This window comes from Idiotropiscis lumnitzeri, chromosome 9, assembly GCF_059441095.1.
Source record: "Idiotropiscis lumnitzeri isolate Australia: NSW breed Sydney's pygmy pipehorse chromosome 9, RoL_Ilum_1.0, whole genome shotgun sequence".
Lineage (NCBI taxonomy): Eukaryota > Metazoa > Chordata > Actinopteri > Syngnathiformes > Syngnathidae > Idiotropiscis > Idiotropiscis lumnitzeri.
In genome coordinates this window covers 11263779-11288683 of record NC_142399.1, presented here as the reverse complement: position 1 = coordinate 11288683, position 24905 = coordinate 11263779, and the positions used below count along the sequence as shown (strand labels likewise).

Below are 24905 nucleotides of genomic sequence, written 5' to 3'. Positions count from 1 at the left end.
CATTGCCAATAAGGTCATGAAGATTCATAACATTCTAATCTTAAACTATTTTTTATTGCAACGTCGCAACAAAAAAGGCAATTTTGTAATTCACATGGCATTTGGCACACATCGTGTTTATGTATGTTTGTTAAGATTTTGAGGTGGTCTCTAAAAAAAAAAAAATCCATCTGCAAGGGTCTCTGAACCCAAAAGACCTGCTCAAAAACACAAACATAGCATGTCCAAACAAGCCCCGTTCAAGCTGATTAAATCACAATAAAGTTTTGTGCGCGGGTGTGATGAATCAGGTGGCTTGGCTGTCCCAACGTGCCGCCGAGCTGGAGGGCCACCTTGACAGACTCGAAGCCGACAAGAGGTCGCTGACCAATCAGCTGGAAGATGTGCAGCGACAACTCGCCAGTGTGGAACAAGAGAACAGCAAAGTATGGACATTTATTTAGAGGGTATAAGTATATAATGTTCTCTCTTCAGAATTAGTATTTTTTAATGCATGACGACCACAAACTCAATTCAATTCTCAACTCATTGATCAAAGTGTACAATACTGTCCTGTGTTGTAATCCTCCTTAATTCCATTGGATGGCAGCAAAAGTATTGCGATGCTCTTTGCTGTCGACAGCACAAGCTGCAAAACACTTCACTACCACTTGTATTGAGTTATATATAAATTAAAACGGAAAACAAAAATAATTGGGACATTCATATCCGTAAAATTAAAGAAATGATTTGTTAGAAATGATCCCATATGGACCCATAGCATGGACAGAATTTCAGTCAAGGCTCCAAATTATATTTAAATTTGTGGACCACTTCAAATGTATGCTATAAATTAATGTGAGCTATTTATTAATTGTGATTCAATCTATTGCTATTTTATGTTATATTCTATGTTAAGCGCTTTGTTACTGCTGCAGCTGTTGTGAAATGCGCTCTCCAAATTAAGTTGTGTGAATGATGACATTACTAATGGTAGCATGTGACTACAATGTGTGTTTGCGAATAAGCAAACTGATGTCTCTTCTCAGATATGCTGGCTAGAAAATACACATTTGAATAAAAATTATTGCGATCCAACTCATGAGGAAGCACACGTCATCACTTAGTTTTGTATTTTTTTCCCCCACAAACGAAGAATATAATAGTTCCCTGTCAAACAGTTGGGGGGGGGGAATGAAAAACTTTGCTTATCTAAAGAATAGTGACAAAACAATGTGTGGATGCTTTTTTTATTTTGTGAATTTGAACCTGGTACGTAAAACAGGTTTTAGAAGTGTTAGAGAAGAAATGACAGAAGCAGACGTTGCATTAATTAAGAAATGAGTATTCAAGTAAATTGTAATCCTCAATTGTGTGGGGTTCAGGTCTGCGCAGAGCTCCGGTATCAACTCAGCGGTGCCCAACTCAAGAAGGAGGAGGCTGAGCGAGAACTACACGACCTTAAGTCCAAGACCAGCAGGCAGCTGGAGAAATCCACACAGGTTGGTTACAATTTCACATAACATAACATGGGAAACTGGAAAACTCAATTTTTTGCTGTGATCCAATTAAAAAAGAAAAAACAACCTTGTTTGCACTCTTCTCTAATGCCATTAAATGATCTAAATGATGTAGAATTTCATGAATTTAACTTGGTAGACTTGAATCTATGTCAATGAACACTGAAATAAGAACCAAACAGGAGCAATGACTGGTCAAAGATTGAGTACATTTTATGGGATACCTTGTATTATTATTATTATTAGTGCTGTCAAGCAATAACATTTTTTAACTAATTAATTGCAAACAAATTCAATAATTAATCGCGATTAATCAAATTTTTTGACAAAGTTGCAAATAAACAAGAAAAAAGCCGCACCCCATTCACACGAGGTCAACACGAGATGCGTTTTAATGCGGCGCCATGTGAGTGCGCTTGTTTTCAACATGTCTCTCCGCGGGACAGGAAGTGGAAAAGCTGAGCTCAGAGCTGGTTGGCTGCCGGCAGCACCTGGAGGCGGTCCAGAGGGACGGCGGCCAATGGCAGGCCGAAGCCCTGAGCCTGGCCGAACAGCTGGCGAGCGCCCAGCGCCAACTGCACCTCACCAGGTTAGCGTCTAATCCCGTTCCGAATGCCAACGCGCTCGCGGCGCCGCCCTCTGCCTCGGCCTCGGTCCGCTTCAAAACCCGTGCACCAACTGTATCAGCGCCAGGTAGCGGTTAATCCTATTAAACAAAAGCGCGTGCACATGAACACGCGTGGGGAACCGCTGCGCCGTGGTCCCGGGACCAACTGGACCCCACCAGGTCACCTCTAATCCTGTTAGGCATGCCACAACATAATGCGCACACACTCACAGACACTGGCTTTCTCACGCTGTGCCACCAGGCCCAGCCTGCGCCAGCAGCACCAAACTGCTACTTGAGCCCTTCTTCCTGTCCCTGGCGTACAAACGCATGTACACACACACACACACACACACACACACACACCCCTACACACACACATGCATATTTGCAGGACAGAGTGGCGTGAGTGCACCCACATCCCCACACACCCTTGCCAGTGTCTCTCTTGCCAGGCGCTACCGGCCCCCCTCCTTCCTCCTCTTACGTCCAGCTTTTGCCCTTTCTCATCTCATCTATTTCCAGGGATTTTCCTGGCTCAAATTCAGGCAATGTATGTATAATATGTGGAATACCTACGTTTTATATAATATCCAAAAATACAAAATCAAAACACAACACTTCTTGCCAATTTGCTATTCCTTTTTAGAGAGCAAAAAAGGTTTCCAGACAGTCATATTATTTTCACCTTCAAGTTTACAGACTTGTTTATCATGAAATTTAATCTGAAAGCCCAACACGTCTTATTTTTTGGTGAGTAGTAGTTTAATAGCAGGTTCCCATGATGTCAGAGGTCTTGACACCCAGAGGCATCCCGAAGTTAGACGCAGCCTGTGGTTTCTCTTTCGTCCATCTTGTCCCCCTCCTGTCATATGCTGCCCGACAACCCGCCGCCGTCATTGTTGTCCACACCGACCCGTGCCAGTCGCCCGGGGCACGCCATCACCCCCATTGCCCCGCAGCCGAGATGTTTGAGATGGGCACAGATGTGACCGTGCTGCCCTGTGGTGCTGGCTGTGCTTGTATGTGTGTGTGTGTGTGTGTGTGTGTGTCTACTCTGATCTGTGTTTAAGTGTGCTTGTCTGTCAGCTGGCCAGCTAACACTCACACTGGCTGCATGGCGAGCTGTCATGTGTTTCAGATTCTGTGTGTGCGTGGGTGTGTGTTTTATAAGCAGTTGTGCAGAACGACACGGAGACATTGAGCTGGACCAGAATAACCACTGGCGCAAACGGTCACATCTCTGCGTGTGTGTGGGGGCGTGTGTGTGTGTGTGTGGGTGTGTGTGTGTGTGATGTAGTTTTATGGCACCGCAGATGCGCGCTGTGATGTTGGACAGCTGTTGACTTGGCCAAGGAGGCGGCCATTCTAATTCAATTTTGCTCATTAGCATTGAAAGCCACTTGTGATTTATTACCCTGGCCGAGGAGGTTATCTCGCTACTAGCGGCAGTGTCAGAAACTTTTGACATTTCACATTTCATTCAATTTGGATAAACTTCTCATACATTTCAAGTAGTAGTTCGTTGAAAAAAAAATGCAGATTTAATCAACACATAAAGAGGTTTCCCAGAAGGCCAATTCCTACCTAATTTCTATTTGGAGAGCCCTTAAAATGGGAGGAATTCAGCTCGACAAGAAACGGCACTTGTATAGTGTGTCAGACTTTTTAATAGCACACTTGGGAAATGTTTTATAATGTAAAGAAAAAAAAGTTAAGGACTGCAATTTAAGAGATTTTTCAAGTTAAAAGCCAGGTCCAATTTTTTTTTTCAGATATCCGCCACCAGATGGCGACAACGGACATTACACAGGTTGGCTACCATCAGTTTATGTGGTTACCTGTTCTTACAGTCCATGTTTTGAGCACGTATTTTCGAGGCCTGTAACGATACAACAAAGTTAAGAGTTACTTTGTATCTCACTTTCTGACTCACGATTCAATGCACAATTGGATTGTTTTATAACTAATTTAATATAACTATCATAGGAATGTTTGGTACCTCTTTTTTTTCAGACCAATACCAGTTCAAGTATTTACTATTTAAGTATTCACATATGCCTTTAGTACATTTGCTACATAAAATTTCCTTTGACAATCGTGAACAAAGACCTAATTTTATGATGCAGATGATGATTCGCATATGTCTACTGTCAAGGAAGACTTGTTCGGTCACATCATTTGTAAGTATCGGTGGCTTGTATGTGTGTCGATACTCGGCCTTCCGTAGAATTTAATATTATCCTTGGTACGAGAGTCGCATATCGGCAATCTGCAATATATTGAAGCAATATTGAATCAATAAATGCTATATCGGTAGCAGTGGGAATTAAAATAATGTGTTCTTTAGAAGTTTTGACGAATTCTTGTGTTGGATCTCATAAGGTTGGACAAATGTGAACATTGCTTTCTCCTCTCCTTTGGCTCAAGCCCTTCCAAACTAAACAAGCTCAGTCTCAGCGGCCCTGCTGTTCCAGCTGGGTGTCTCTTTCTGTCCATCTGCAGGCCTTCGGGGGTCACGCGGCGCTGCGTGAGGCTTGTTCAGTGGCTGCGGCGTCCCGCTTTTTGTCTCGTTGTATTTCTTGTGAGCGCTTCACAGCAGTGCAGCTCCCAGTTTGACCCTCCGTGATAGAGGGAAAGCGGCTCTTTGATTGCCTCTCTACGCTTTCATTCTGTCCGCCTTGTGACGCAAGTGATCACAGCATAGAGTGCTTGTTTGATTCCCACCGCCTTTCTTTTCCCATTAATTCGTACAAAGTGTATTTGTTTCTGTCTGTGTGCAAAATTCACATCACTTGCGGCAGCACATGCCTATACGCGCATGCACACACACACACACATACGCACCCGCGTACGTACGCACACGCGCGCAATCGGGAGTCCCTTGGCGGCTGGTGCGCTCCAGGATTGGATCATCAGCCAGCTGTGAGTTGGACAGCCCAGGATCTGTCCTAATCCCCGTCACTCTGTTCACATCCACACACACGCACGCACACACGCTGCGGCCCCAGCCCAGCAGAGGGCTTTACCAAGTTTGTATTGATTGTTTGCTCCCTTCTTTCCTGCTCTTTCGTTCCTCCTCCGCCTCTTCTTTCTTCATTTTGTCGCTCCCGTAGACGACAAGAGTGAAAAGTGGCCCAAGTGGTCGTCTCAAGCCAGGCGTGTGTGTGATGGCAAAGTCCGCTCCCATGTTCTGTTTTTTGGACAATGTCTGCAAGGCCTCCCAGTGCAACTCCATCATCTCCGTGAAATCAGGAATACATAATCATGAGAGTGTTTGCTTGGAGACCTGCAAGTTTGCTCAATGGACACTTTGTCCAACAAATGTTTTTTTTGTTTTTGTTTTTTGCAGACAAATTTAAATGAAAAGCCCGGCATGAAAAGAGTAGAAAGTAGAAACCATTTGTTTAATCAAAATCTCTAGTGTATTGCAGCGCAGTATAAAGAGTAGAAACTGGAAGAGTGCAGATTATACCCAGGCAAAAAAAAAAAGAATAACTACTGCGGTCACATTATGAAAACTCTTCATTTAAATGAAATCAAAATAAAGGTTTGCAAATAAGAGTTCTCTTCTGCCTTTTAATAAAATAGTTTGACCTTAACGACCTTAAACATGTAAATTTGCTTCAATTAAGTCTGCTGTTTTCTGTAACCATTGAATTTAATTCAAGTTCTACATTTCTAATTGTGTTCACGTGCTGACCCAAATACAATTTTTACATGATAGCCTTACTAATGGCAGAAAATTGTATAGTCTGGTCCCACTCAAAAATATAAAGCAAGACATACTTATTGTTTTAACCTTGCACGTGGGAAAGCAGAGCCACATCCACCAATGCACTTTTCAGCCATTTAATGAACGCTGGCAAAACAGTAAAACACATTTATCCAATCAGCACTCTCATGCCGAAGCTGCTGTCAGTCCCCTCAGCTCACGCGCAGAGTTAACGAGGAGCCACACCACCAGACCTTGCCTCTTAAAGGCACATAGCCACATCACAGAGAGCATCATTTTGTTGACACCCGCCAACATCACGAACAAGAAGGCGATGCTGAGCCACTTCCTGTGTTTTTCCTCGACCTTGAGCGCACAGCGAGACGGGAGGAAACTTTCCCCAAACTCCATTAAACATGTCACGCTGCTGCTGCTCTCTCTCTATGCGCTCCTCCGCCTCATCTGTCGCGGCACGGCGGCGAGGTCTGCGTAGGCGGAGACGAGAGCGCGGCGCGGGTGAGCGTGAGAGGGCGGAGAAGTGTAAATGAGGAAGGTGAAGGCAGCAGATGCCACGTCCCGCCAGAGGCTCACTCCGAGCAGGCCGGGGCCAAAATCTGCAACCGACAAAACTGCTGCAAAGCAAACTCGGCGGGGGGCTCTTGTCCAATCACGCCCCGGCATAATAGGGCTGCGGCGGCGGGGCCGCAAACACACACTGGAGGACAGCATTGATGTTGTGGTATTTGTAAGCAAGCGCACACGGCCATATTTCTAACATCTTGACCGATTTTTAAAATGAGAGACACCCCTCACATGGAATTAACCAAATTTATCTCGCTAAATAATCTTTTGATACTTCGGGCAGGTGGAACCGGGTACAAACGGACCTTTTTCCCCCCCCTCACATTTATCAATTTATCTATATGTGTGTACCGCACTTTGAATGTTAAACAGGTTTAATATTGATGATTGTCGACCATGACCGCTTATCCAAGCAGGAGAAAAAGGAGAAAACACATATCACTCATAACTCGCTGCACACCACGGGGCTATTGCTCAGGGATTGTCTCTTTGTTGATTTGAATCAGAACGAGGAATTTGGCCCGATTATCAGTATGTGTGTATTACTGGTTTAACATTTACGATTGTCGGCCCCCGACTCTTTCCGAAGTGACTTTTCACACACCGTAGACTACCGGATAATTGCTCAGGATAATCTTTTGGCGATTTCCAATAATCAGGCCTTTGCTGACTTTGACATCAAGGGAAAGAAAGCGCTCAATCCTGGCCCAAATTTTGGTATTTTGTAGCCCACTTAATGGTTGCTACTATGAGTGTTGTGTGTTAAATGCAAGTTTCTGGCCTCTGAGTGTATGAAAGTGTCTAATTTACATCAGGTGTGCTGGTAGAGTCCTTGGAGTGGAGTGCAGCAATGCGCGTGTGTTTCCTTTGTGTGAATGTTAAGTGTTGATACCTTTGGGCGACACCTGTGTGTGCGGAGCTTGATGTGTGTGTCTCTGTGTGACAGCAGCCGAGTCTTGCCAGGTATAGGCCTCGCTGTGCGCGCCCGCGTGTGCGCGTCTGGTCGGCAGCCATGTTGTTGGGTAGCAGATGGCACCGTGGTTGGCAGGGGAGGGGCTGCTTAGCACAACTAATCAGACAGTTACGGATAGGGCAGCTGGGAGGGCTCTCGGCCAGCCGTGTGTGCGTGTGCGTGTGCGCCGCTGAGAGTAGATGTATGTGCTCTGATGTTGACAGTGGTGGGCCCGTTGGCCTTGTGATGGCGCCTCGCGGCGCTCCTATCGCCTCCTCGCTGTCAGAGTGCTCTCGCGCCCTCACCTCTCTCCTCCTGTCTTCAGTCTTATTGTCTGTGACTCTCTTGCTCATTTGTCAGATGTTTTTTTTCATGAACAAATGTTTTTGAAAGCAAAGGTTTACGGAATGTAGCCAATTATGCACGTTTGCTCATGAAGAGTAGGCCAATATACTTGCTGTGAGAAATGCGGTCTCAAGTCTCATAGAAAGTTCCAAAAATTGTTTTATTGCAGGAATTGCCTCAACAGGTTGGCAGTACGCCAGACTAATGTTATTCATTAGGAGCACAATGGCTCCTAACCTGCAATTTTAGCGGCAAGAGGAGAACATTTAGGGGTGCACACGCTAAGTCCACTTGCAAATTCATTTATCCCACTCATTGCTACTTTACTGATAAATGAGCAGAAGTTTGTCAGCTTCAAAAAATATTCAAGAATAGTGATAAAAGAAATTCCACTCATTTATTGATCTCACAGTCACGAGTAGAAGGAAATTGCACTCAAATTCTAGGAGCAAATTGCCACCATTGGGGCACTCTGGAGCCCTGGGTACCATCTTTTTTGGTGCAGGCTTATTTTGCGAAAATTTTCGTGTTTTTTTTTTTCAGGTTTCTTAGATGTTAAAGACAGAACCTTCAGGTTTTCCTTCCAACTCATAACACAAGTGTGTTTCGTTGCGGCCTGTAGCACACATTTTTGTAGTGGAACAGAAAGAGTTCCTTTGTCAACATCTCACTGAGTCAAAGGGGAAATGAGATAGCAGGAAAATTGCCTGCCATTTTGCCGACAAACGCACGGGACGCTTTCCAAGGTCTCAGATGACTGCCACCTTCGTACCTTCACTCTACCATCAGCCGTGTCTTGTACTCTTGAATCTCACCCAACCTGTCTGGTTTGACTCCAATTTGCCCAAGCGAGTGCATCATCGTGTGTGCCAGTTGGGGCTCACCCTTTCCTTCTTCTCTCTTCGCCCAACCGCACCTTAAGTATGTTTAGATTAGGCCTCATTGCCACATATGATTAGATTGGTGACATTAGTAAGGCTGTTATCTTGCCGCGACCTTTTCTCTTGCTTTTACTTGGCTTGACTTTTCTAAGACACCCTCAGCACGTTAGTTGAATTCAGTTAAGACTATAAGAGTAGAATTCATGTGGGAGGGGGGCAGGCCTTCTTCTGCATCGAGCAGAAATGGCTCCACAGCCGTGTACTCGATTTTGCTGGTATTGATAAAAAGCTCAACTGAGAATATACGGTCTTCTGGTAGTGAATAATCAGGCCGAGGTTCGTACAGAACTTTTCAGCTTCAAGTGTTTTGATGGCGCACGGTGAAAAACAAGTCAAAGCAAAAATTGAACGCAGAATGATAGCACTACACAAGTTTAGATTTTGTAATTAAGAGGAGCCCTCCACTTATTTCTCTTTAACGAGCCGTTTCCATCTTGGTGTAATATGCGACAGTTACACCTGAAGTGTAATTACTTGTGTCCAGTCTACTCTGTCAATTTGTTTTGGTCGCTGTAATTGTCCATTATGCACATGTGGATGGTAAGTCTAGTCAAGTCAGCCAGGTCACTTTTTTATGCCGGGGAAGTTTTTTTCTGTTCAACAGGGGAGTTTTATGTACTCGCTCTGTGGTTATTTATATCATTCATCATTATCACACCATTGGATGAGAGGTAAAACGTCTTCTAAGACGAGCAGACCAGTCCAGTTAAGATCGATTTGTTGCCCTGTGACTAAAATCACCCGAATGCAAGAGAATATTCACAAACACCCCTCTGAGGTAATACTGTATCACCAAAACATTCAATAAAGCCCAAGAAAAATAAAAACAATGTATCGTAGATTTTGATGTATAGTATTTTGATTGATCTCCAGTGTACCCTGCGGACAGAGAGGCCCGATGTGGGGGGAAAAAAAAAATTACGTTATTTACAAGTAACAATCATTCTCATATTTTTCAATTATTAGTTGTACACAGTGTTCCCTCAACACTTCGCGCTTCACGTTTTGTGGCCTCAGTCCTAAGCGGTTTTTCCAAAAAAAAAAAAATCCCAGCCATATTGCCAGCCGTATTGCGGAAAGACAGTTTGTTTCAAAGACATGAGTTGAGGCTTTGTACATCCCCACGGGCACTCATATAAAGCGTGTGGTTGGTTCCCAACCAATGAGAGCATGAGGGGATTTGAGCTGATTGGCTACGATGACTCAGCATCTTCACTTCTTCACTTGTTCTATCACACCAGTCTCGTCCACGTTAATAAACGAAGGACACTTGTGTAGGTTAAAGTTTGTCTAAAAGCAGCTTACCTTCACTTGAATCCAATGTTGCATTTTATCCAAATGTCCTTCTTGTCGTTATCGTGCGAAGTGGAAATTAAGCCATGATTACTTCCGGCGACCGTGCTTCTTATTTGTGGGTTTAAAACTGCATGAATCCACCAGGATTGCTCCTGTGGCTAAAATGCACGGCGGCATTCTAGTTAACTTAAGCCAATTTTAGGATCCAAATTACAACTTTAATGTAGTCATTAGGCAACGTTCCGTCGTAATCGTCCGCTGCCGAGCTTGTAGATCACGTTCCTCTCACAGCTTGTATTTTGATATTTATTCTTCATTTTGCATTTTCAAAGTTAATTTAGTTGTGTAACAAGTTGTATTTAGTCAGTTGGGAACTATGTCGGGGCGTCGCAACTGCGTAATAGAGGCGTAAATCCCCCCCAAATACACCTTTTAAATAATAATAATAATAATGTAAAAGTCAACCTCTACTTGGCGGTTTTTCACATTTCGCTTAGGGTTCCGGTCCTCTTTAATTGTAAAAAACAAGTGATTACGGTAATATGGATTGCATTCAGCTTTGGAGTTTCCACTGTTCATATGTGACTTTAATTGACACAGCAGTAGAACATCACTCCTCACACACGGTTGCCTGATCATCAAACAGCGCCGTAATCTGTTCGTCCTTTGCAAGAATAGACGGAATCGACAGATCTGAGCGAGAGACCTCAGGCGAGATGGAGGCAAATCTGTCAGCGACAACTGTTCCCTGAGCAGCCAAGTGTGCCCCGGGACACTGGCCTAAATAGGCGCACTTCTGCTGCACCACCCACTAGCGAACGGGCCCCTCCGCCTTCCGCACACCACCGCATTTCACCCGTGCCATCCTGCAGCGCTGCACACGAGGCCTTTTACAAGTTTGGTCAGAGAATGAAGCTCGTTGTATGCACGACGACAGCACAGACTGGTGGAAAACAAATGGAGTGAAGTTGCAGATGCTGGTGAAATTATTGTCTCAGTCAAGTTTCTTTTGTAGCCTCTTTGTGATCCCGGTTATACTCGCTTTTTGACATTCTTGTCATTCTCCAAGTGAGTTATAGCGATCCTTGTTTACGACAGCGCTTACGAAATCCAAATATGTATGCAACTTTGAATGTGGCGTAGTCTGTCACTAACCTTTCCTAACACAGTCATACAGTCATCATTCTCGTAACGATTTGTAATTAATTCTGTGCTTTCATCGGACACTTGAATAAAAGTGGACTTTTAATTCAGTCGGCCATCAAATTTGAGCCGACTTCATACATCATGTCATGAGACAGTTGACGCTTCCTTCATATGTGGCTCTCTTGCTGCCCACTTTAAAAACACATGCCAGCACAGTAATTATAAGATGGGAGAAAATTTCGTATTTTTATTTTTCAACATTACGTACATGATTGCATGCTTTTAAAAACCAAAGCGATTCAGTTTCTTCCATTCTGTCTTTTTATCCAACACTATTGCTCCAAGCCTCCGGCCCTGTCTCTTGCTTTTGCTCTCGCTCGCTCCCGTTTTCATCTCTCCCCTTAAAGGGGCGGCACACACTGGAATTATAGAATATTTCCATGTAGCATGGGGTGCAAAAATGATCAAGTGCAATTAAGTATTTACATTTTTTGAAAGTCCTTTCTGTAATTAACTTGCCTGGTTAGCACATTGGCGTTACAATTCGGAGTTTGAGGGTTGGACGGTTTTTGACTTTTTGGTGCAAGCTTGTTTTTTTTTTTAATGATTCTGTTAATCCACACTTTCAAAGAAATGTATTTTCAATGGTTGATGGAACCAAGCCTGCAACCAACAACACAGATTTAACTATTGGTAAATATAAGAGTCCTTTGATACTTGGCGGTCAATTCTATTGAAGTCGGAACTTTCGTTTGTCTTGTCGGGTGTTTCAAGTGAAATTCTAGAACAGTTGGATCGGCTGTCACAGCTCAGTGCTGTCATGTAAATGCTCGGAGGAAGTTCCTGGAAATGGAAGGATCGCTCAGATTGTGTCAGGCTTTTAATTCTGTAGACCCGGTAACCAACCGTGCACCAAAAACGAAACTCTGGTGCACTCCCTCAGTGCCTTGGCCTATTGAGTGCGATCATCATCATCCTTCAGAGTGAGTTTCTTTGTCAAATCTGAAAGCTCGTCCTCCGGCTTCGTGGGGACCTGCAAAATTACATCAATTCAACGTCAATGAATCAGTCAGTACTTGATTTGTAGAGCCGCTTTCATACTTAAATGACCAACACAAAGTGCTTCACAAAAGAGAACAGCTCCACCGCACTATTTATAAAAGTGGTTCTGGTCCAAGAAAGATGATTGAAGTGCAAGACATAGCTGATGAGACAAATTATATGTTGCACTTTTCACTTCCTCTATACTGAAATAGCTTGAATGTCATTTACCTGCTGGAGGATTTTCTTAAGTTCCGATTTATAGTAGCCATAGTTATTGTTGAGCTTTCTCCAAGGTATGAAGGGCTCGTTTTTATCCAAAAAATGTTTCCAGCAGTATTCAAAGTCTAATGAGAATGGAGGAGAAAAAAGACATTGGTATCGGTCAATCTGCTTATAAGTATCCTCTGTTTTCCATTCAGTTGTGTATAAAGTTCATCATAACAACAGTATTATTTTTTTTTCAAACTACCTTTTTCAGCCATGATGTCGATTGACACGTTGGCAGCTTTTAGCGATCGCAAGCCCTCTCGATAGGACTCCTCTTTCATGTAGTAGAGACGTGAGGCAAAGATGCTCAGCTGCACGTTTGTGTTTTCATTGACGTACTTGACTAACTCCTGCGAGCAGTCAGCACACGGGGACCAGGACGAGTAACAGATGACTTTATATTTGACTTCAGGATCCAAAGTTTTCAGGTCTTCCAGTAAGAGAATCTACACAAGAGAGTGGGTATACCAAAAAAAAATTTTGAGCAGGGCGTTCCTTCTGTTTTTCCATACTCACCTCTGCATGTTTTCCATCGGGTGCATTAGGGGTTCCCCAGGGCATGTTTTTTAGATGTTTAAAAACAGAACCTTCAGCTTTTCCTTCCAACTCATAACACAAGTGTGTCTCATTGCGGCCTGTTGCGAAGCGCACATTTTTGTAGTGGGACAGAAAGTCCTCCTCAGTCAACATCTCACTGAGCCAAAGCGGAAATGCGCCTCCCTCCCACTCTTTTGCTTTCGATTTTGAACTTGCTCTCTTCCATGTCCACCTCCCCCGTTAAAGGGGCCGCACACACTGGAATTATTAACTATTTCCATGGAGCATGTGATACAAAAATGCTCATGTGCTGTTAAATAATTCCATTTTTTAAAAGTGCTTTCTGTAATTAATTTGCGCATCAGCGTTACAATTCTGAGTTCGACCCTCCTCTGCGGCATTTAAACATGCATGTTAAGTTTATAGAAGACTGTAAATTGTCCATGAGTGTGAATGTGATTCGGAATGTCACCAGGTCCGGTCCAGTGTGTACCTCGCACACACAGTCAACCGAGATTGGCTTCAGCTCACCTGTGGCCCGAATGAGGAAAAGCAAAATAGAACATAGATTGATCATCAGCAGGAAAGTCCTGGCTGTATTTTTTTTTCAGAAATCTAGTGTTCCCCTCAGAGGACATTTTTTTGTAGTAGAATAGCTTTTGAGATCTCTCGGGCTTGTGCCAGAGTGCTCTCGTTATTCCCATGTGCCTCGGCGGGAAGCGGGAGTGGGGTACAGTGGCGGTAGAGAAGGGACCGGGGGGGGGAGCGCCTCCTTGATGAAGAAAAGAGGCTCGGGCCGCCGCCTGTAGACAAAGTTGACTCGCCGACAGATGGATTGAATGACAGAGCGCCAGGGACGCGCCTGGCAGCGCTGCGGCGAGTGGCGGAGGGAGGGATGGATGGAGAGATAAAGGGAGGAGGTGGCCAACAGGAGAGGAGGTGTGAACAGGTGCACGGCCGCTGAAGGAAGAACCAGCAGATGGAGAGAGACACAGCCAGTTTAGTTACAGGAAAAAAAAGGTGGGAGGAGGCATGAGCGATGAAATGGAGGGGAGAGAGAGAGAGAGAGAGACAGATGAAGGGGGTCTGCGGGCTACATCAGGCCGCCTCTGTGTGTCATATGTCGGCGTGACCTGGAGGCATGCTCAAAACCAAACACAAAGCAATTTGTTACACGCGGCGTCAATAAATGATGTTCAATATGTCGGTTTTAATTTGACGCTCTTTTCCTCTCTGCAGCGCTTTCTGTCGTGTTCTTTTCAAGCGCTTGGCAGCGCGATTTGCAGGAGCCCTCCGCACACACTCGCAGGCCATGCTTGCATCAGAGCGGATGAATATTAATGCCATCTAAATCGACGCTGTCCGTCATAAATAGATGCTGCGTCTGTTGGAATAGTCCAGTTGGAAGGAATCGTCACACGCTTCTTCGTTTGGACAGAAAAACAGAAATAGTCAACAGCAACAGTATGGCTCCTTGAGTGTAAAATCACCTCTTAAAAGTCATTTCATTCAAGCGATTCCATGGTGTTAGTGAAGCATAGTAACAGGTGCAGTGGGACTATGACTCATTTTTAATCTGTGACTCATTTCTAATGAATTCTCCCCAATGAAATGAAATGAAATGCCATTGAACTGTTCCAACTCCCATCTCCACCCAAACCCCCCACCCCACCAAAAAAAAAACAATTTATTTGAAGTATTTTTACTCAAGAAAAATAGCACTATATTGTATTAAAAGTAGGAGATATTCAAAACCATTTTTTTCATACCAAGTACTGGCAGATACATTTCAGCACGAACCAATACTGAGTTCTTGATAATACCATTACATCTTGTAATACTGCTAAAAATGTTTCATGCCAAATTGTCAAAAGAGTGTTGCTCACAAAAAAAACACCAGCTGGTGGACACAAAATTGGGTGGACTTCTCAGAAAAAAGTCCAGAGGACCCGTGCACAAAATTGAACAGGAAGTCAGCCATGTTGGTATGAAGTAGTGATTGACCGATATGCTTTTTTCGGGGCTATTAGTAGTCATGGAGGCCAATAACTGATATTTCAAGCCGATATTCATTGGTTGAAAAAAGGAGGTAAAATGGTGTCAAAATTTTTAAAACTAAAAACTCCAAAACTTGACTTAGTTTAAATGCCTGTAAGCAAGTTATTACACAACTTTAGTGATGTACCACATGTTAAAGCTTTTTTTAGATCTTAGAAAATCGAAAACATCTCTTTAAAGTTTACTCCGGCAAATATATATTTTTTTTAGTTGTGAGTTGTAGTAGACTGACATTTATTAAAATTTCGGCAAAGTCAAAGTAGTGCGAGGTGAAAAAGCAAACAGGCAACTTACCGCTGATTGCCTGCGACCCACAATCAAATGGTGCTGTGGGCTAGTGTGAGCGCAACATGATGCAAAAAAGAGGGCAAACGGACACTATATTGCTGCTTTACTTTGGTTTTCAAAAGGTTTATTTTGCGTAGAGAAGAATAAATTAGAAAGATTTTCTTTGATTTTTAATTATTTAAAAACCGCAATTCTTGTTTTTTTTTGGGGGGGGCGGGCGTTAATTTTGCGCTAGTGAATGAAGATAATAGTTTTGTACTCTACTGGAATAACAGTAGAACAGCTGCGATAAGGTCATGTTTAGTATAGCACACATCGAAAATGGTCTGTATGTTGTTAAATAGCATTTGAATTCATATAATGAGTGACACATTTTATGCTTTGATGCACTGGGAGCCAGACAATGTCTTTTTATACTTTTGACAGACACTCGCATTCGCGTGACTTCTCATCTCCGAGCACAAAGTTTCTGCATGTTGGTGTGACTTTGTGCGATGTATTAGAAAAGCATCATTGTGCTTGTCGGTCTTTGTACAAACATCGGTCCGTATGAGGCGGTGTCTCCTCCAAGTCGACCATCTGACTCCAATTTGTGCCGCTCCTCTAATAAAGCAGCATTTGGCGCTGCTGGCGCGGGACGTCGCCGGCACCGCGGGGCGCCGCAAACTCTGGGTCGGGCCGGGCCGGGCCGCCCTGCCGCCCCCCCCCTCGTCTAATGGTCGACAGCTTGAATAGTGCCCACTTATGCCGGCCATGCCAGTGCTCCCCCCTGCTCTCTCTTTACCCAGCAGCCACTGCACCTGGCTGCTCAGCCGCTAACATCGCAGCTTTGGCCTTTGGCCCGCCTGGTAACTGACGCTTGTCCAGAGCTGTGTGTGTTCATACGAGTGGGTGTGTGTGCGTGGGTGTGTGTTTGTGTGTCCACATCAGGGCTTGCCACATGATGGACCCGGCACACTGGTTCTTATCCAGCCCACAAACTAAAGGCTCTTTGATGGTTCTATGCTAATGACCTGCTGCTTGGATCTGATCAAATTGAACTCAAGCAGATGAAGAAGGTCCATTTGATGACCTCACTTGTCCTCCAGCAAATTTCTGTTGAACAACAGAAGCTCCAAGGATCAACACAATCCATTACAGACAACTGTCACAATCGTTAAACATTTATTGTCTCTTACTTGGAAATCCCCGTGGGATTAAAATTAGTACCACGGTCTTACAAATGTAAAAGAATTTAATGACGAGGGTTTCAACCTTATCAAATACCGACCAAAGTAAGGCACTCCCATTGGATTTTATTTAATTAATTCGATTTTTATGTTCGAGACTCCACAAATGTTGAGGGAAAAATTGGCATCTGTGTTCTTCCTGCAGTGTGTGGCATCTTCGAGATGACCAACACAGTGCCCCACCCACATTGTTGTAGTACGGAGACCGAACTTCGAGAGGCAGCGGGTTGCCACAGCCCATCCAAACTATTGCCGAATACAGAGAAGACGAGTAGTAGCGCTTGAGGAAATAGAAGAAGATTCCTAAAGGTTGTCGGGTGACATTACAAACTCCTTCTGTCATTTTTTTTCAGGTGTATGAGTAGTGAGATATGTGATACAAAGACTCAACCCAACCACAATCACGCAATCCGTGGCTCGGCCCAACCCGGTCTTGACTACACACGGTAGAATTTGCCATCATAAATATCGTTACTGGACTGTTCTGGCTGTCACTCGAGCTGAATTCATCAATTTATGCAAGTCGGCTAAGATAGGACAGCTCCAACCTGAGTTTTGTGTTTTTCATCTTAGTCAGGCACGCCCCAACCACAAATCTCTTAAGGCTCCTTTATACTTCCACGTCTGATGTCTGTGCATACGTCACTGCCTCAATATTACGCGTCAATTGCCTTCACACGCGTTATTTTGAAAATGTGCTGCCGATTTTGCGACAGTGAATTTGTCCCACAAAACCTTTCACCTTCTCTGGCACTCACCATTCCAAGCCTACGGCTGCGGAAATGTCACAACAGGACTTGGCTGCCATTTGGCCATCTTTCTAAAAGCTGGATCGGGCATCATATAGATGAATATATTTGCGCACCTACTCACGCAGTCGCTCGGCTATACTTGGTCCATGTTTTCTTTGTTCGAAATGGTGGAACTTGCCGGGAAACCTGATGTCTTTCAAAAGGAATTTGTGCTCTAGGTAGCGGTGAAGTTTTTCACCAAGCAACTTCTGGGAGAGCATCGCAAGCGTAAAATGACGTTTGAAGTGAAGGAATTGGAAGGCTTGATGGAAGCAGCATATTTCCAAAATCTTACGAGATCTCCACCTTGATCTACTTTTTCGGACTCTCTCCCTCCTTTTTTTTTTTTTTTTTTTTTTACACTGAGTGGTGCGTGCAACTGCAGTCTGTGTGGGAAAATGATTTGACTATTTTTTTTCTTTTTATTTTTGGGATTTTTTTCATGAATTGTTTCATCCCAACTACTGTGTTTTTTCTTCTTCACGTGGTTGATGCTGCATGCTCCTTCCTTCAAAGGGTTATTTTACCCCCAAATGTTGGGACTCCTACTCTAAATCATATTTGTTTATCACCTTCAGGTCTTGACACAAACACACTCATAGAAAAACGTGTCAGATTGTGCAAGTTGTTAAGAAGTTGTTTTGCGAAGAAGAGGTGACACTCTGTTTGCTTTTCTCGTCTCGTTTGCCGCCGCCGCCGCTCCGTTGCTGACTGCTGGAACTTTCTGGCGTGGTATCCGATGCTAATTGGTGGCTAAACAGGCCTGGTGTGATCGCCCCGTCCTCCTCCTCGTCCTACTCTTCAATTGCGCACGCACACACACGTATGGCCAGAAGTACAAAAGTACACGCGGCCCCCCCCCCTGGAACCTCTTGCAGGACCAAATGGCTGGCAATGCCTGGCCGCCATCTCCCGCTGAGCCCTGGTGTGCGCTTTGGTGGCTCAGACTGCTGTTCAAACCCAGCGGGTGTTCCGCTCACCCACTCAGACGCACACACACACAGTATATCCCTGTGTCCCCTGCACGGCAACGCCACCCGCTTTCACACCCCAGACAGCAGGACAGCAGGAGAACGAACGCACGCACACGCGCACGCAGGCAGGCAGGATGGAACAGACAGACGCGGTCACTTTGGAGATGCAGGCCAAGCGCTGCAGGGGAGAAAAGTTTTCACTTGAACTGGAGAATTCTCTCTTCATTAGCGCCTCTTTGGACTTCAGGAAGAGTTGTGTTTATTTGTCATCGCACTCGCTTTCTCCGTGTCTTTGTAGTTTTTCCCGTTGTTCTGCTCTTTTGTGTGCGTCTGTTCTTAGTCTGTTGTTGGCATGCGGTTGGACTTGCTTGAGTTTGAAAGTTTGCTTCTGACAGACGGACAGCCAGGATACGCAAACCTTCTTTTTGTTGTTGTTGTAGCCCTACTTGTGCCGTTTGGTGTGCTTATGTCAGAATTAAAGCGATTCAATGCCGTTTCCATCGGTTTGTGTGGAAACATTGTTCTCTGCTCGTTATTTCCAAGTTGTGCTGCAGACATGGCGGAACTGTAGGCCGAAGAAGGAAACAGAGTGCAGTGATTATATCGGGGGTTGCTCTAAATAACCTTCACCTAAAGTCATGATAACGACTCTGTGCTTATATGTTACATCCTAATTATCCATTTTGTTTGCTTGTTGCTGCAATTCGGGAGTGGATCAGACTACTGGAGACAAATTTGTTGTGTATTTTTTAACAAACTTGACCCATAAAGATGATTCTGGTTTAAAAAAAATAATACATAAAAAACAAAAGTAAATATATGGATTAAATGTGTATTTGTTTCACCCTGCACCCACTTCTCATGCTTCTGACCCCCAAACAGGCATTTAAATGTTAGGAAAATCTCCAACATGGAGAGATCTCCTCCCAAAAAAAAATGTTATACCTCTCACGCACTTAAAAATTATTTGAACTTTCGACAACACAAATACAAAAGAGAACACTGACAAAGACTGCTGCAGGCCACAAGTCGTGATGAGACGCTCGCCGGGGTTATTGGGATTTGTCATTATAGTTATTTTTTTCCCCTTTTTTTTATTTGTTTAGATTTTTTTTAATGCTTCATTTTAATTGACTTGTTATCAGGTTTAGTTTTTTATTTATAAGGAGTATTTGTGGAGTGCAAGGAAACAAATAAATAGGTTCCTAATTATTGTGTAATAAAGTAAAGTAAATTCCCTATTCCGTTTACTGTTGGACCGTTCTTCCTCTATTCGGCCACACGGTAATGTCCAAATAAATGCATTACAAATAAACCTAGAAATAGACAAAGATGAAAATGAAATGAATGAGAAAATCAAGATGGACATTGATTGACATTTTTGCGATAACTAGTTTTAAAATGTACATTGAGTTGGTTATCCATGTTTTTAAAGCATTCAAAGATGTTTTTTTTCCAATTTTACTTTATTTTTTTTTGTTAGTAGTCCATAACTACACTCCAGCACCTGATGGCACTCGCTTGGCCTTAAAGGCACACATCACACCAGTACAGTAATTTCACTTCCTAGAACTACATTGAGTTGCCTTAAGTATGAAATATGCTTCGTTTATGAATACAGCTTCCTGTGCATCATTTCTTTTTGTCATCTTTTAGCGTGTTTTATTGCTTTAAGACAATATAGTACTATTTCCCTTCAAAGAAATTGTTTTCAAGTTGCTGAAATGAATGAATGACATTTAATTTGAGCCCAGCGGGTGTTTCACTCTCAAGATTCCATTTGCAGTTGTAGTGAGCATCCTTTTCTTTGCGTCTTGGCATCTCCAGAGAGGCCAGGGAGACGGCGGAGAGAGCTCACGAGGACGAGATGATGCGCGCGGCTCGTGCGTGGCGCCAGCGTGAGGCCGAGATGGCTGCGCTGTTGCAGCAAACGGAGACGCAGCACCTGCAAAGAGGTCAGTGACTTCAGAACGAAGAAGCTCGTCCCATACGTGTGTGTGTGTGTGTGGGGGGGGGGTGCATCATACATACATGCAGTTCCTAGTTACCAGTTAAAAAATATAGTTAGTAATGTGCGGAATCACAGTGCCGTAATATTTATGTAACTTGGATACATAATCCACCTTTTTATTGAATGTAGCCTACCTGCAATCAGATTATTTTTTTCTGCAACAGTTATGGAAGACAGTTTTTTTTTTTTTGTATGCTGAATACATGACGACGGTGCATGTCTTTTCACATCACTTGTCGTGCGCACTCTGTGATGTTGCAAAGGGTCCCCACAGATGAGAATGGTGCCCCCCCATGAACGATGGTGCGCACTGTGCGTGCTATGGGAGTACCGATGTTGCGTATGCTGGTTAAAATGGGGCGCAGTACACTTTTGATTTGGTGCAGGATTTGTTGGGTTTCGTTTGACAAAAGTTTGAATATTCTACCCTTGGATATCATTTTTTTTGTGTTTATGATGACATGCATACACATGGGCATGGGGTGAAGACTCTCCATAACTTCCCAGGCTAAACTGAGCTGCTCTCTGTCTTGCAAGGCATGTCTCTCAGTTCAGAAACCCTGTTTTACTTTAAAACGAATGGGTGAGGGTTAGGATTCTGCCAATGTATCGGGAAGCATGCTATCATCGTGGATGGCATGCCAGAAATTCAGGTTGCAAGTGAATGTGGAGTTGTTACCGCATGCTTCTTAGTTGCGCCGCCTCCGATGCTGCGATAGGCTGTAGTTCCCTTTGAGCCGAACAAGGGAAAGCACGCTAGAAAATGAATGGTCGCAGCTGCAAGGCGCCTGGTCGCCTCAGAGCAGGAAGTGGCATCGTGGTAGATGACCAGGACAGGTCAGAGTGTCCGCTGCGTCCCAGCGTCTGCTGATCATACAACTGTCGGACCATCTGGTTCCTCCTGGTCCTTTTTCCTCACCTGTGCTGGTCGATGGGAAGGAGGGAGCTTTGGGTGAGGAACTGGGACTGACTGTGTTTTGAAAAAGATACCTCTGACCTGAATATGTACGTACATAGGGAGCTGCCAGATGACTTTAGATTGGAAATAAAAGTTCAAGTTTCAGAAAAAATCACATTACGAGTGTAAAGTTCATGAGATGCGAGAATTGTAATTATAATTTCAAAATGGAATATTTTTTATTTATATAGAAGAAAGCAGTCATTTTTTGAGAAAGGCAAAATTCGATGAGAATGGAAAAAAATCTGTAATTTTATGATGGGACGAAAATAAATTAGTAAATTGTAATTTTACTTAACAAACTGTTATATTGAATACGTTGAAGTTTTATCATAGGGAATAAACAATGTTCCGAGAATAATTGCAATTTTAAGAGGGAATAAAACATTTGGGTTGGGAATCTCATCAAGAATTGAATTCCATTTTCACAGGAAAAGTTGCTGTAATTTTAGGACGGGCAAAAGTTTATTTCACACCAATAATTTAATTTTTTAAGCCAAACAAATCAAAATTTTCCAAGAATAACGTTGATTAATAGCGTTGCAATTTGAGGAGGGAATTTAAAAAAAAAGCAGAAATAAAAGAAATGTTCAATTTTACCCCAAATCTTGAATTTATCATTATTTTTTAAAACAACAAATTTTCCCAGTCCCAAATGAGTGCAATCAAGTTGTACTTTTGACGAGAATCAAGTACACTTGCGAGCGACCGCTGCTTGCACATCTGCGGCACCATCTGGCTCCTCATTCGCTAAACCTCCCCTCCACCTTTCCCTTACCTGCACGTTCCTTTGCAACTAGGAGGCCCACTGCCGCTTGCAACCCCCCACACCCACCCCAATAAATGGAGGGAGTGAGGAGAGGATGGAGCTTTGGCGGGAAGAGGAGACGTAAACAAAGGGTTTGTTTCCTGGCACGTGGCAGTGGCACACATGTTGTCTAAAGAGAGCTGACATCAGAGCACAGCAGGAAACACCGAGGGAGGGAGGAGGAGGGAGGGGACATGGCGGACGTCCTTTAGTCACTCGCTTCACTTCCTCAGCCACTTTTTTTTTTTTTTTTTTCATATTCCTTTCTTTTTTTTTTTTGCTTTTTTTAATACATGCATTCAGAACTGCCTCGAGATGACATCAGATATTTCTCCCCCTCCCTCATTCGCTCCCTCCACCCTCACCCCCCGTGGCTTTGGCTGTTGTTTGTTTCCAGTGCCAGTTCTGCCGGGCTTTCTGTGTCCCAGGGTTCTTTTTGGCCTACGCGCGGCCAGACGCATTCAAAGCCTGCTCGCCTAATTAGCATTCTTCATCGCAACTTTTTCGCACTCTGGCCAAAACTGCACTATGTGTGTGTGCGTGTGTGTGCGCGCGCCCACCAGATGAAGCTCGTCAAAGTTAGGCAAGCATCATTACAGACTTGCCATGTTTGGCGTGTTCGACATTTTTATGGCGGAAGTCGATGATTTATATTCAACACTAATAAAAGAACTTTGGGAATACAGTCGCAGAAAAATGCTGAAATATTGCAAGATTAATAAAATGGTTTCATTTTCCATTGAAAGGACTGCTTTAATTTCACGAGAATGACCAAACATTTTAACGAGAACGTTGTAAAATGTTGAAGAAAAAAAACAACCAAGAAAGTCTAAGAATTACATGAACGTCATGTGTTTGACTTTATCTCGTCATATTTCAACTTTTTTTTTTAAATCGTAACATTCTAACGCCTTTTGTCATTTCCTTTCTTTTCAGCGCAGCGCAGTGTGGGTCTTTACGTGAAAAGAATCTTTTTCGCGCTCTCCGTGTGTTCTGTCGACAAACAAAACAAATAGCCCAACTTTTCAAAGACATGGCCTTGTCCTCCTTTTATTTGATTGTTGCTTGTGCCTGATGGTGCGCGAATGTGCGAGCAGGTGGAGCGCCATCGCCGCCATCCAAAAACGACGCCATTGTTATTAGTCGTTTGTTTTCCAAGAAGAGCAAACATATGTTGGGGAGCGCGTGGCTGCTGCTTTCAAAGGTGGGATGAAAGCCCGCTGTTGGAGTGCTCAGAAAGAGGAGAAGGCGGCAAAGGGCGCACAGGAGACGACCCAGCCACCTCATCGCATTTTAACATTGGATGTAAAATCATATGTACTTTTGCTACAACTTTTTGTGTGCATTTCATCTCTGAACGGCCGCCAACAGCCACTGATGTATTCTTTATCGAAGGGCACAAAAATGTTTCCTGTGCGTGCGTGTGTGTGTGCAGCTGGCGAGCTGGACGGACTCCTGTCTTCCCAGAATTCCCTCATCAAGAAGTTGAAGGAGGAATGCCGCACGCTGGGAGCCACGCTGGAGGAGCTGACGGGAAACAAAAGGTCAATACTGGACCATCTTGCTTAAATTCATTCTTCATAATGATTTTTTTGTCGAGCGTGACTGCTCCAGTCTGGGTCAACTTAGAGTTTAGAAAAAAACGTAAAAATGATGCATGCGACATCATCCATCCTATATTTGATTTGAATAAATATTGACATAAATTCATGACTATGCTTGCTTAAAATGCTACAAACAAGATGCTACTTTGGACTCACCACACGAACGCTCAGAGTCAAGCATGGCAGCAAATAAAAAATAATTAAATTGAGATCGGGGCTAGATTGATTTGTTACATCACTAATTTTCACACACTGTTTTACAGAAAACACAATAAAACAAATAAAAAATATTAGAAATTATATAAACCACAAATCTCCAATGGTTAAATTGATACCATTCCAAATATCTTGTGAAATAACTAGGGATTGCTACAAAGTGCCAAAATAAATTCAAATACTGCAAATAGGCCCTGGACCCTCAGTCGCAGGAAGTAAAGATGGAAAGTTGTCATCCAAAACAACAATATAAAAAAATAGAGGTTGATACACTGTGGTTGACGCTGTGACACGACTTGAATTTGTTCTGCGACGAGCTCCATGCTACTGACGACATGCTCCGTGTTCCCTTCCTGCCTGACCTGTTTTCTTGTTAAACCTGATGCTAGTGTACTCACAGCAGGCCTGCCTGCCTCTCCATCTGCCGTGTGTATGACTGTGCCTGTTGTTGTTTGCGTGCGTGTGTAGGTTACATTCATGTGTGCGAGTCCGTGTACGACAGTGACCCTGGGCCCAGCGTTCTGTCAGCTGTTGGAGCTGTGCTGCGCATTAGTCACATGACAACCTCCAATCTGGCTCTGACAGACCGCCCGCGCTGGCTTCACCAGCCACAACACACATGTACACACACATGCAGACACACGAACACACTCAAGAATGCTTCAAACTGATAAACACCATATCTTGTAAATGCGCTTTCATTTGTGCCATTTCATTCAGATTGGGGTGTGTGTGTGTGTGTGTGTGTTTTGGGCCTCTGGCTGTTTGAGCTCCTGGAGTCCAAGCCAAGTGTAGCGGTTAAAGTCCTGCTGGACAGCTACAGCGACAATGCGCGCTCACACACACGGACACGCGCACACCGGGGTTGCTGAGGTTCACTCTGTGCTGTTGAAGCAGAAAAATGGACTTCGGGTGCCCTCGAGGTTTATGTGCACCTCACACATTTGGAAACCTTTTTACCTCGTTGGGGAGCCGTGCTAGTACAACTTTGACCTGACCAAAAAAAAAAAGTCTCAACGCCGGTTTGACGGAGTGTA

The 24905-nt window shown here is 43.8% G+C and overlaps 2 protein-coding genes across 5 annotated transcripts in view; one reads left to right on the top strand and one right to left on the bottom strand.

The window, feature by feature from the left end:
* The window catches only part of sdccag8 (SHH signaling and ciliogenesis regulator sdccag8), a 42828-nt gene that overhangs the window by 6293 nt on the left and 11630 nt on the right, over positions 1-24905 (top strand). For all 3 annotated transcript variants that reach the window (XM_088305223.1, XM_088305222.1, XM_088305224.1), the window contains 5 exons: positions 291-425; positions 1365-1481; positions 1946-2088; positions 20099-20226; positions 23484-23592. In XM_088305223.1, coding sequence (XP_088161349.1) covers positions 291-425; positions 1365-1481; positions 1946-2088; positions 20099-20226; positions 23484-23592 — 632 coding nt within the window. The remainder of the gene's footprint in view (positions 1-290; positions 426-1364; positions 1482-1945; positions 2089-20098; positions 20227-23483; positions 23593-24905) is intronic.
* Positions 11946-13126, bottom strand: LOC148330229 (DNA dC->dU-editing enzyme APOBEC-3C-like). 2 transcript variants are annotated; one of them, XM_088304993.1, is made up of 4 exons: positions 12911-13126; positions 12597-12744; positions 12356-12471; positions 11946-12116 (listed from the first exon to the last, which is right to left on the bottom strand). In XM_088304993.1, exons 1-4 carry the CDS (start codon positions 13082-13084, stop codon positions 12036-12038), a joined length of 519 nt encoding a protein of 172 aa, XP_088161119.1. In that variant the 5' UTR covers positions 13085-13126; the 3' UTR covers positions 11946-12035. The 2 variants fall into 2 exon arrangements, with proteins under 2 accessions (XP_088161119.1, XP_088161118.1); XM_088304992.1 differs by having other exon boundaries at positions 12597-12840; positions 12911-13124.

Excerpts from the sequence above, each read along its gene's own strand:
- LOC148330229 (XM_088304992.1), bottom strand. The coding sequence starts at position 13,084 with ATGTTGACTGAGGAGGACTTTCTGTCCCACTACAAAAATGTGCGCTTC. Across the intron at positions 12,472-12,596 it reads CGACATCATGGCTGAAAAAG|ACTTTGAATACTGCTGGAAA; the intron begins GTAGTTTGAAAA and ends CATTCTCATTAG. Across the intron at positions 12,117-12,355 it reads TTAAGAAAATCCTCCAGCAG|GTCCCCACGAAGCCGGAGGA; the intron begins GTAAATGACATT and ends GTAATTTTGCAG.